The following is a 13,084-nucleotide window of genomic DNA, read 5'->3' on the forward strand; positions in this document are numbered from 1 at the left end:
TGTGGGGGGGGGGGGGTTGTCTTTTGTTTTTTAAACAAACACAAATCACCTAGCAAATCCAGCCCAAATATTCCAGATATTAAAAACTTGCACACTTACCGAGATGACCAGCAGCTCTGGGACATAAACAGAGGACTCAGCTGTCGTGATGATGTTAGCTTACTGAAAGCAGAAGGGTAACTGACTTGGAATACTGTTTCATCTTTATCTTTTCTTTCTACAGGAGAGTTGCTAATGCTTCTGGGAACAACAGTCTCTTTTTTACTGAGGGACAGGAGGTGGGAGGGAGGGGTTAGAGAAGAAAAAAAAAAGAGACGCATTATGTTGCAGAGCTCCAGGTTTTCACTCAGTTAAATTTATTGTAGTGTTAGTTTTTTCCCCCAACATACTTCTGGTTGATTTTACAGGTAGATTCTCCTGTTCCTACTTTTTTGGTTGTTGGACACACAGGTTTAGAGTTATTCTGTGCAGGAATTTGTCCTCTTAACTGGTCTTGCTGGTTTTCAATATTTCTACTGATAGTTTTTGATTCAAGGTGGCACAGCTCCTTTACAGCAAAGGAAACAAAGCAGTTAAGAAAAAAACCCATAAAAATTGTGACATTTTCTCCTTCATAAGACTTTCCTTCTTCAAAACAGCTGTACAAATAAATTCTAAGTGCAATTAGAAGTAAAATTATACCCAGTGACAATTTAAAAACAAACAGCAACATTTTGTTAGAAATATGGTAGAAATTAGTGGTAACTACAATGAAATGGGGAAGAGGTCCATTTCAATCTTTAGAATTACCTGATTATTTGCACACTGAATTACTCTTCCACCCCTTCAAGATACAGTAGGCAAGATCAGTGGTTTTCAAAGCAAAGATAAATGATAACAGCTGCATTTGGAGCCCTGAACAACAAATTGATAGCACTTAGGCCTGAAAAAAAGTGTGGTGTGAAGGCAGAAGATAAAAGCTACTCTTCAGAAGATCTTAGACAGCTCCTCCATTGAGGAAAATCACTCCCAACACGTGGAGGTTAAGATTCAGAAAACTACTGATTATATCAGAAGAACACAGCAGGAATGAGAATGACGGTACTACCTGTAAACTTTTAACATTTGCAGCTTTTGTGGCAGTGCCATGCATCTGCAATCCTTTCCCTGCAGTGGTTTTGGCACTAGAAGACTGGTCACTTGAGTCTTTGCTGAGGAGGCACAGCTTTGTGTTCTTGTTCACTTTTTTTGGAGACTTCATCTTTTCCACTCCAACACAGTTTGAACTTTTCGTTGTTTCGCTGAGTTCTTTGTTTTTTGGGGTAAAAGACACAATAATTCTATTGCCAAACACATCTTCGTTTTCCATTCGCTTCTGAGCACGCTCAGCATTTTCTTGGTTTAAAAAGCGAAGAATTGCACTGCTTCCAGAAATGCTTAGCACTTTCCCTCCACAGTTGTCAGACAAACGCCTGAGTCTGTTGCTGACGCTTTTGCTGTCTCTGTTCGTTGGCAAGTTGTAAACATATAACAGTGTATGGCATGCCTGTTGAAAGAAAAAAGTAATAAAATAAGTTCCCATAATTACAAATAACTAAACAATCTTTTTGCTGACATTTTCCAGGGGTCCAAAATTAAAACTTGGCAAAACTATAACGGGTGGTGGGAGGGAACACTAATTAAAGGTGCAAATCATTTAGGAGATGCAGGAATCATCCTATTTTCCTAGAACTTCTCATCTTTTGAATTTGCAACCCAAAAAAGTTGCAACTATGACAGTTTGTGAATAAGCATACCTACAAATACACGCAGACAAAGTTGGTATAATTTGCATCTCAGGAAGAAATAATGGACATTTTTGTAATGGAATGATACCAGGGCTCAGAGTTAAAGAACTGCTACTGAAGAGGTTAAAAAAAGCAAATTATCAATACAGAAACAATAGCAGTCCTGGCGTTTGCAGTGCTCCTGGTTAAGCTGAAATGCAGCTGCTTGCAGATGTTAAAAAACAAGCAAACAAAACAACCACACTTTACTAGAAGAAGCAGTGCACTGCACTGCTTCAACCTGGCTCCACAGTGTCTGTATAGATTGAGCACTTCGGTGCGTACCCTTGAAACACATAGCAGTGCTGCTGAAAATATCCCAATTGTTACATGAACTTCTGCAAAATTAGAGACATAAGAGGGCTCATACACACTTAGATTTTCTACAATATATACAATAAGAGTCACTTACAGGAATTTTCAATGGTAACCTTGGTGGCAAGTCTGAAATAAATTCTTCGAAACGGATAAGCTGATGAGCATGATGTAACAGTGCTTCTGAAGCTTGGTTTTTATGTACCAAAATTATATGAAAACCATGCCGATGTCTCAAGTCACTAAGTTCCAAAGCAAAATTTACATCAGCTGAAACAAAAAAATCCAGTCAAGTCACTGATAAGAGATTACTTTGACAGGTTCTGCTTACCTCAAAAAAGCAGCTTCACACAAAAAGAATAACAACAGCTCTAAGCATTTAGAAAAAGGGATATCCCAATTAGCAGCAAAGTTTAGACTCTAACAAAAGCTTTCTAACTCATAATAGATACTTCTGTAATAAAGATTTTGCTTCAATTAGAGTTATTATAGCATTAAGTGAAGCCCAATGAAATGTGGCATTTAAATATTAATGATATGTATATATTCTGCATTAGTCTCTTGTAATAATGCAAAAATTAAACACTTTGGAGTATAAGACATATTCCAAAATTTTCCACAAAGGGTATTATTTAGAGTAATGAAATCAATACACAGTGCCCACTTAAGTCTTATTGGAAGATACATACAAGACCTTTCAATGACGCACACAGTGATGTGTCAGCTATATACAAATCATGGTTTAATAAGCAATATCCAGTTTTCACTGATTATTGTTTTAAAAGGATCACTGTGATCTGTTATGAATTCTCATTTGATCACTTCAGCTAGATAGTGCTGATTCTAAACACAACCTTTGGGAAATATCATACAGCAAACGTTCCCTGTGAAGGTCTGACTTGAAAACTTTTACATGCAAGAGAGGACCTGAATTCTGTCCCCAAAGTCTAGAAAGACACCGTACATTTTTCACAATACAACTGACATACTTACTTGAGACAAGAACCACAGTGGCAGGTGCAGTGTGAGTATCAGCAAACCTTCTAAGACTCTGTCTCAGTTTGTCGTCAGCAGCATTCTTTGCTGTGGCATTGATATGTGCAACAGTCACCTACAGATTATAAAAACATGCTTTTAAAGAAAAAAACTTAAAAATAAAAAAGCACATATAGCAGACCAAGTTCTGCATTTACCTCTCAGTTTAACACACAATGTATACCATACAAAAATACTTTATGATGTATAAAGGTATGAAGCAGAAAGGTGTTTCATAGGAGAAATTAAATTTGAGAGAGAAGTTATGAGAATTTATATACTTAATGAGAACTTCTTCCAAAAATAAACAGGCTTAATAAATTAATCTTAGATCCACTGTACTTAGCTCTCCCCTTAAAAAGAGGAGAGTTGCATGTGCTAGAGGATGTACAAGAGAAATTGTGATTAACTAAACCATTCTCTTATAACTGGTCTATAATATTGTATTCAGAACAAACACTGTTTCAATTTTGCATTTTAATAAAAATCAGGGGGAAGAGCTTAATGTTTGTTTGACTTATGTAAAGTTAAAACACACAAGATATTACTATAATAAAAAATTACTAATAAAGGATTGCTTGCACCTTCAAATTAGCCTGAAGATAAAATCTGAAAACACATTCCTAAACCATTAGCACAGCAGTAAACAAGAGAACCTTGCTGGCAGGTATGATGGAAATGCTTTTGAAACAGAGAATCTATAAATACTAGAGTCTTCAAAAATATGGACAACCTAGGAAAAGGGGACCCCTTCTGAGAAGTATTAGGACTTTATTAGAAGCTAAAGGATTGAGTTTGTTTAAAATGCTGACCAATGCTTGTTCCAAGATGGGCAGACATGTTTTGCTGAAACTGCAGAAAAGTGTAACTACGCAGTGCTCAAGGAGGCTAGAACAGTTTTTTGTAGACGTAGATGTATACATTTCTAATGAGATCTGTAGAACTATTATGAGCAATTTCTTAATTTTTGAAGAATTCATACTAATTGGCAACTGAACCTAAAAATGATTTATATTGTTGGTTCATTTGTTCTTTTTGGCAATTAGATATCTACTAAGGGGTTAGACTCAGTAAGTTAGCCCCATTTGTCCATCTATTTATCTAGGTAACTTCTGAATTGCACTTTCAAGCCCACCAATAATCATAACCCTAATTCTGTTTTACATGACTGGGCTTTAGAGTGAGCTATTTCAACTTCACCAATACCTTACTTAAAAGATGTATTCCCCCTTTCACTATTTTGAAACAATGGTCTATTCAGTGTTGTCCCAACAATAATACCACTGTTTTCAGAAGAGTAATCATTTTCAGAATTTCAGATACCTAATAAACCTAAAATATAATTCAGACATATGCTTGCTTGGACATAAGCATGCTCAAATACTGAATTAAAAATATATATCTATGAAGAAAAAACAAAGGTTTGAACACAGCAATTTATAATCCATACAATCAACTATATATTATTTATATTCCCACTCTTCTCCATTTGTGAACAGATTAAGACCTAGAAATAGTTCACATTAAATCCTAGAACAAATAAGCAGCAGTGCCATCATAAAAAAAATGGTAATCCAGTTTCGCTAGAACTCATCCCTCCACTTTAAATAAAGCAAGGACAAACATCTGGTGCTCCCCAACATCACCTGACCTAATCTATCCTGACAATTTGCAAACCCTAACACAGATTGTTTACATACATTTAGGATGTCTGAAAGCATGCAGCTTCCCTTAATTAAGCACACCATAAATCGCTCTCTCATTCACTCTCCCATACCTGGCAGTTGTTTAGCTCTTGGATAACTTCTTTATTTTCTTTACTGATGTCACACACACAGATGAATTCTGCTTCCCTGTGACCTTTAAAAAACTTCTCACGAATTCGTTGTACAACTGCAATAGCTGAACGGCCAGTCGGAACTGAGCAGTTTTCAATATCCCAGAAGACTCCAATGGGGGGCAAGTTTTCTAGTAACTGGCCAGTTACTGCAACTTCTGGAGATCCTGTACAGATTTGATGAAATACCTTTAATTTTAGTCTGAATGATGCTTAGAAAATGAACCTTTGCAGTTACAAGCATTAGGATATAAAAGATATCAAAGTTAGGTATTGAACTACAAGCCTAGAACAACAATTCTCAAGAAATGCAACTAAGCAATGCAATTAGAAGTAACAACTAGTTGTCTCTAAAAAGGGTCACCTTTTTAATGCAAAATGATTCTTCTTTATTTTAAATCAACACTTGAACCATGAATTTACCAATGTTTTCTCTTAGTCAAGTTTGGAGAAGAAATTGATTGCCATTGAACAAAGATTGCTCTCTCCCTCCCTCCAATTTGTATCCTCCAACAGGCCACCAGAATTAGGAGTCTGGCCTGCTTGCCTTTCCCCACAAATCCTAGGCCTCTGGAAGCCACACAGGCCAGGTGAAATTGGTCTGCAGGCTGGATGCAGCTCACAAACTATATCTTTGACGTCCTGCCATAGAAAATACGAGACTGTCAAAATCAAAACAATGTTAAAGAACCAAGCAAATTTGTTGAGGAAGGGCATTTCTGACATCACTCAAATTGCTAATTGTTGTCTAAAACCTTACAGGAAAGTTCACAATTATTACTGTATTAATAACAAAAAGTAGTAACATAAATGCCCAGTGTGAAGTGCGTTGTTAAATAACTAAACAACAAATTTGAACTGGGACATGACTCTGGTACAAGGAGTTATCATGAGCTGAGGAATAATTCTAGCTCTGATTTTTCAGAACAGACAAAAGCTGAATCATGCTTACATGTGTTCTATAACTTGCAATGGCCAGAAAATAGCAGGTACCACATGAATGAAAGTTAATCCTTCTAGATAAGAGAAAAGTACCCCATCACCAAACTTGGAACCAATGTTCAAAAGGTAAGTATACAAAAAATGCTGTATTTACTCAAATAGAAGATGACCTTGAATATAAGATGACCCCCCACTAATTAGATTCTATGTATGGAAGATGTATAAAATTGGTTACAATTATTCAGGTATAGACTCTAATTATTGGACGTTTGCCCTGAATTTATCCAGCAGGGAAAGTCAATTTGGGGAGGGGAGGGGGAGAGAAACCAGGTAGGCCTTTGCTGTCTCCCTCGGCAGCGTCTTCCTCCTCTCCTTACTATCAGACCCTGCTCCCCCTGAGCACGTGGAAGTGAGGAGCAAATGTGAAAATAAAAAGCTTGAAATTAAACATGGCAACCCAGAATTTGCATATAGTACCCATAGACTTAACTCATCCAGAATTAATGCATAGTTTTGGGTTTTTTTGAAACAGCTGCAAGTTTAAGCACAGGCATTTCATAAACACATTTTTGAAAAGCAGTTTGGCAGCTACTTGTATCTAGTATAGATTATGCATGATATTAGTCCAAAGCCAAAAGGCTCACAATTTACCGCATTAATTCATTCCCCTGGCTAGGCCCCACCAGTCAACAGCATTTCAAGCCAGAGCTACCCCACAACTCAGCACTGCTCAGTATGCACATATACTCCAGATACCCCCCTCAAAGGATATGTATGCTAATTAGCCCCCACTCATGCCTGGAACCATGTGTTGTTTTCACAAGTCCTGGGATGCTCCAAAAATTTACATGCAAATAAGGTGCAGAGCAACCTGGTCTGGCTTCATCTTGTGGGGCGCATCCAGATGTGTGCGGGAGTTTGATTCCCCAGGGACAACTAGCAGCAGCAGCACACCTTGAGATGCAGCTACCTGTCCCCAAGGAATGCCAGTGCCACACACGCTTTGATGCGTGCCATGTTACACCAGGGAGCAGTAGGGGAGGCTGAAGCCAGTACTGTGTTGGCCCCAGGAGCCTTATCTGGGTCCTGGGAGCCTCCTGGGGCTGCAGCTGTGGCAATCCTGGCAGGCAGAGCCTCGCCAGCAGCCACAGCACAGCTCCAGGTGGCCTAGCTCCACTTTTCAGTAGTGCATGATGCCCAAGTATGCATGCTCCAGTTCTTTTTTTCAGCACATTTTCTGACCCCTATGCATAAGCAGCGCACCCTCGCAGCACAGAGAACACCAGACTATGAAGTATGTGGTGTTGCAAATGTGTTTGCGGCACCACATACTGCACAACTGTGCTCATCTGGACGCACCGATAGAGGGCTGGCCCACGTTGATCATATGCACCAGGCTGAAAGGGGGCACGCCTAAGGGCTATTGGATGAACTGTATGCAATGTTGTAGCTCGCCATGGTTTGAAAGAGTCGGTGGTGAGGGGAATTGCACTTAATGGGCACTAGCATGTCTTACTCAGATGGTTTGCACTAATGTATTCTTGTGGTAGGTTCCCATCAGCATGTTTGCCCAATGTTCGACATGGATTTTAATCGTGTTTAGTGTTGGCTGCATTTGATCAGCTTCATAGTTGGTTTCCATTACTGAACACATGCTGCTTTTGGCAGCAGTTTATTAACATATAATGGTGTTTAGTGAGATTTCCTTACATGCAATAAGACAAGTGGCTTTTTCCCCTCCAAAGCCAAATGAGGAGAAAAAAAACCTTGTCTTATATTTGAGTAAATACAGCATTATGCTAACGTCATTATTGACTGGGCTGAGCTATCAAACAGAAACAAATAGTTTAGTATGTTTGCGTGATACTTAAACATTCTCAGAAAGAGGTGCAAATTTTTAATATTCAATAGCTTTTTAAGAAGTGCATCCTTTAAATAAACCTTTCAAACAAGTGGAGTTTACCATATTCCTGTGGAGATTTGCCCAGGCTGCTCGCCAGTAATAAACGCGTCTCTTTTGCCGTTCCTTTGGTTCCGCAGCCATTACATATTGGGATAGAGATGGGTGCAGTCTTAGTACTTGGAGGAGGAATATTTGGCCATACTTTAGCAGGATCAATTAAACTATTTCTGGTTGGCTGTCGAGACATTTTTCCAAAACACAAGTTAGTTTAGTGTACATAACTGCGCATACCATTCCAAATTCTAAACGCTGATTCTTACCCCTCCAATGACAAACACTTTCTAGTCAACTGAGGTTAATTTTCAGATGAGCAGGTACATCAATAACACTGAATAAAGCATCTTTCCCTCATACAACCTTCCTTTCTTTGCACACCTTAGAATCCTCAGTCACTGTTGGAGTTTAAGTGCTTGATTCAGACACTATCCTTAAGACATTTGGGTTGCTCACAGATGTTTAAAAAAACCACAAAATGACACTTTACCGGAAGCAGCAACACCTTACTTCAACCCAGCTCCACAGAATCTGTACAGATTGGGCACTCCAGCCAGGCTTTTGGACACTTTTAGCTACAGCCGATTCAATCAGCTACTAGGTAAAAGTGACAAAAAAGCCCCGCTAAAGTGCCTGATTCATACAGATGTTGGGCGAGCTGGGTCCAACCAATACATTGCCTCTCCTGGGCTGTGCTGGGCTCGGTGCAGGAGCACGCCAAGTTTAAAGTTAAGTGCTGTTTGTTTGGGTTTCTTTATGTCTGCAAGTCGCCTCAATTTTCAAGGGGGTGGGGGAGGAGAGGAAGACTGTTGTTTTAATGAATCTCAAGATCCCCAATATCAAGGCACCCATAAGTCACTGATGAGTTTTTTAAATTCTTGGCCTTGTTTGGCCAAGTGAATTTATATATTCATTTTGATATTAATTTTTTTAAACTCCTCTCAATTTCTGAGCCTCAAGTAATGCCTGGCAGTACAAGATTTGCAACAAATATCACTTCTGAAGTATTAGTAAAATTTAAATTAAATTTAAATCTGAATTCAGTTAAAAATTCAATATATACTGAATTGATATTGAATCAAAAAAGGTAAATTACAGGTTAGGAAAGGCTGATCTCAGGCACTTGACTTTATTCATGAGATCCACCTTGATCAGATCCCTGTGCTGATTACAGACTAAATGTTATTCAATCCATCAAGTCACTACTAATGTTACATTTTATCTGGATCTGTCAGAATAAAAGTAAGCTCTCTTTCCGGGACTATTTAACATTCTGTTCAATTAATAATAGAATTAGGGTACATACAATCAAACAGTACAATAGCCTGTTCTACCTTCCCACGGAAGTGAATGTTACTTCCATAAAAGTGCTCACCATGGAAAGACCAGTCTTTCTATACCATGGCCCTTATTCTATTTAACACTGCCAACTGCTATTCTTGTTTATGCTTTCTGGCAGCAGGCCAAAAAGACCAGCTTGGTTCCAAGATGGGTTAGGATCCAGCTGCCATTATCACTTCTCTCCACTGCCTGGCTGCAGCATAGCACAGGTGAAATTCCTCACTGCTGACCCCCACCAACCCCAACCCTGTAAGCCACACCCAATTGCTCTGTGTGGGGCATAGATTGCTGATCCCTAAACTACAAGATTCAAGCCCCTAAGAATTCAAGCCCCTCCCACTTAAGGTTTATTGTAAAACCTCTAACAAACAGGTCTTTATAAGAGGAAATGCAACGTATACAAACCTTGCTTAAGCAGTCATTGCAGTAGTGAGAGCCCTTTAAATAAACCGAAGGTGCCATATTTAGGTGCAAAGAGTTGGCGCACACACGTGATGTTAGCTCCGATTGTGTAATGTGCTCCTCCAAGTGCCCTGCAGCCCCACTTGTGAATTCAGAACAGGGAAAATAGCCAGAAGATGGACAGCTCTGAAGGGCTGGAAATTGATGCAGTTTGTGCATGTTACCATGACAGGATTGAAAATGGAGTTTTCCACAACAAGGCAGATGTTGACAGGAAGATACATTATTTTCTATGCACATGCCAGGGAAGTCATTTGTAATGCCTGTCAAACTGCTTCTAGCTGGAGCGTTCTTGAGCGAAGATGCAGACTGATAAGCAAACCCTGACCCTATCTGACAAGTAATTGTCCCAGTGCTTTGAGAGTCTAATATTGTGCCAGGGTGAATCAAGCTACCACCACCACTACCAAAATGCAACTGAGACGTGCAGGAAGAGTCAGAGCCGTGAGTGCAACAGCTTACTTTGGGGGCAGGTGAAAGTTGTATTTGCTGTTGATGAATAGGATGAACATCAGGAAGTGGTACTGCTGGAAAGAGTTTAGAGCTAGCATGGTGAGGAGATGGAGCATCCTTCAATTCCACAGCAGTTTTGTTGTTCTCCATGTAATCTTTCTGGTGGAGGAGGGAGGGGGAGAAAAACCAAAAGACATACATGAGATTTACCCCAAAATGTAAAAAGGTATAACCCACTAATTTACAGTAACAAACAGCTAATATTTACTGGTTATTATTTTAACTATGACAGAAGCCAGGAAATCATAAATGATTATAAACACCATCATAACATCAGATGCATATGCTAAGCTCTAGACATCTTCTGTATGAGTTGCATGCATAAATTTAAAGGGACAAATTTCTGGGATAATAAATACAAAAGACTATTAACCAGAACAGTAACTGACTACAAAGATGGATCACCAAATGCAGAAACCGAAGGAGGCAGAAGAAAAAAAGTTAAGAAATTAAAACTGAATTTTTTTTTCTGCACTTGAAAAGCAAAGCAAATGGACATATAATATCACCAAGACATACAACTTCTGTAATGGAAGCAAATTGCAACGCAGAAGTAATAAAGAGATAGTTATAATATATAATTTACTTAGAATACACACATTTACTTAGACTTGAATCAAGGCTATCAAAAATAGGCTGTTAAAAGATACCAAGTATCCACAAAGTGAAAAATGAGCATCTTAAAAGCTAAGAACAGAAAAAGAACAAAAACAAAGAGACAGAATGCAGGTAAACTATGATGGCAAAGCAGTGATTTTTCAACGGAGGAAGAACAAAAAAACCCCAAACAAAACATTGGATGTCCATGGGGTGGCTGGACAATGGAAGCAAATTTGTTGGGTACATGCGTTTTTTTGCAGGTGCAAGTTCTAGATTTCATTAGATTTTCAATCCTTTACATTAAAGTTTTAAAATGCAAGTGTGTAGAGTCATGGGACAAGAGATAGGCAAGAATTAGACATTTGTAAATAACTGTAAAAGTTTGTTCTAAAAATTTGTCTTATAAGAAATAGGACTATATGTTATGATTCAGGGCTTAAGCAAATCAGCTATGAAGATGGGAAAAATGCCTCTCCTCTCTCCAGTAAAATACTATCATCTAGTTCATAAGTGCCTTTTGTCCACAGATCCTAAACCACTTTAAAGAAGCTGATCAAACGGAGTATTCATACATTGTATTCTCTATTCATTATAGATGGAGCAAAACTGAGAAAGAAAAGTTATTTGCTAAGAACTATTCAACTGGTCAGTGACACAGCTGACACTACTCAGTTGCTCCACAACCCAGCCCATAGCCCACCTAATACTGCATAATGTGAAACATTAGTTTATTCTAATACATTAGTTATGTTCTTAGTACAGTGAAAAATTACCGTGTCTGTATTGCAAGGTGAAGTCTTTCCAGTAGCAGAAAAGCAATTAGAGAATTTCCACAGCCATGGTTTAACATCATTATCTTGTCGCTGAAGCCACCCAAAAGATCTATTGCAGAGGTTCTCCGAACTGTTTCCTTCCATTATACAGCCATACAAAATGGTTCAACATTCTTTCATCCCTCTTTTCTTTCATTCTTCCCACCTGTAAAAAAGTGAGCATGTTTTAAATAATATTTTTAAAGATAATGAAAACAAATATATTGCTTTATTCTGTACTCCAATAAAAAGGAAGTTTCTGTATCTGTACTACTTGATTCAACTCAATAAATATTTTGAATGCAACTTAGACTTATATCTACAATGTGTTTTTATAACTTTTCCCCTAAAGCTGAACACAAACCTGAGGCATAAGCAAGTTGATATAAGTATTTTTTAGGCTCACGGTAAATCTACCGACTACTGAAATGGTTTTATATAGTTCATAACATCACTCCACTTATGACTATTAACCAGGAAACCAGGATCTAGATTTTCAGGAGAAGTGTGCAAAATGAAACCCACTGTACTCAACAAATGGGAAACTAAATAATCATCAAATTTTCTCTCATTTAACCTGCAACAACTTATACATTCATCTGTTTTGGACATACAATATAAATACCAAGCATTTATATAGTTCTTTCCCTAATCCAGACTCTTTCTAAAATTTTGCTAACCCTCTGCATGCCTTGAGATATAAGCATCTGTCTTGTTTTAGAGTCCCAGAAACCTAAGCAACCTCCCAAGACCCTGCAGCAAATGTATTAAGTGAGTTTTGATTAGAAACAGACTTCTTGACCCGTGCCCACATGCTGCATCCACTAGGCCAAGCTGTTTCTCAGCCTTTAGTTTCATTTATGTAAGTTGGGTGGTGTCTGCCAAACCCTTTACTTTAGGGTTTTTTAAGAAGTACCGTTACTAAAAAGTTATGGCAACTACTACGAACATAAAAGCCTAACTGCCCACGTGATCTCTGCTCCCAACTGCAGCCTCTTCAGAACGCGACATCGAGCCGATCGACTCGCGCAACTTGAAAGCAATCGGCTTATGAAACAGACACTTTGTCAATCACTTTAAAACAAAGGGGCAAGAAACACTTATACAAGACAAGAGTCAAGGAACCCTCCGTGCTTTTCACCTCTGAGCTGAGGCTCAGTAGGCTGGGGTTTAAGGGGAGTTGAGAGGGGGTTGAGCGGGTCCCCCACCCCCTTAGCTTGGCCGCAGCGTTTTGCATCCCTGCTCCGGCCTAAAGCAACAGCAAGACCAGCAGGGGCCGCCCATGAGCCCGCGGGGTGAGCAGCCCGGGACGGGGGCAGGGGGTGGAAGCCGGGGGCAGCCCCTCCCAGTGTCTCCGGGCGGAGCCGCCCCGGGAACAGCTCCGACGCCCCCTGCGGTGGGTGCGCCCCGGGGCTTCCTCCTCAGCGACCCGTGCCGCCTGCTCACCTGGGCCGGTCCCGCCGCC

The 13,084-nt window shown here is 39.3% G+C and overlaps 1 protein-coding gene across 3 annotated transcripts in view; it reads right to left on the reverse strand.

Annotated features, from left to right (window-relative positions):
• KIAA0430 (KIAA0430 ortholog) overlaps positions 1-13,084 on the reverse strand; it is a 35,174-nt gene extending 22,090 nt beyond the window's left edge. Inside the window, exons 1-10 of one of the 3 annotated variants that reach the window (XM_019512815.1) lie at positions 13,066-13,084; positions 11,581-11,785; positions 10,157-10,306; positions 7,898-8,072; positions 4,933-5,159; positions 3,114-3,231; positions 2,218-2,390; positions 1,088-1,525; positions 390-547; positions 100-264 (exon numbers count right to left, since the gene is read on the reverse strand). In XM_019512815.1, the coding sequence (XP_019368360.1) occupies positions 100-264; positions 390-547; positions 1,088-1,525; positions 2,218-2,390; positions 3,114-3,231; positions 4,933-5,159; positions 7,898-8,072; positions 10,157-10,306; positions 11,581-11,724 (1,748 nt within the window). In that variant the 5' untranslated portion in view covers positions 11,725-11,785; positions 13,066-13,084. Of the gene's footprint in view, positions 1-99; positions 265-389; positions 548-1,087; positions 1,526-2,217; positions 2,391-3,113; positions 3,232-4,932; positions 5,160-7,897; positions 8,073-9,637; positions 10,307-11,580; positions 11,786-13,065 lie in introns of those variants that run through there. The other 2 variants (XM_019512813.1, XM_019512814.1) reach the window with 2 other exon arrangements.

This window comes from Gavialis gangeticus, unplaced genomic scaffold (genome assembly GCF_001723915.1).
Source record: "Gavialis gangeticus isolate Ggan-Ray unplaced genomic scaffold, GavGan_comp1, whole genome shotgun sequence".
Classification (NCBI taxonomy): domain Eukaryota; kingdom Metazoa; phylum Chordata; order Crocodylia; family Gavialidae; genus Gavialis; species Gavialis gangeticus.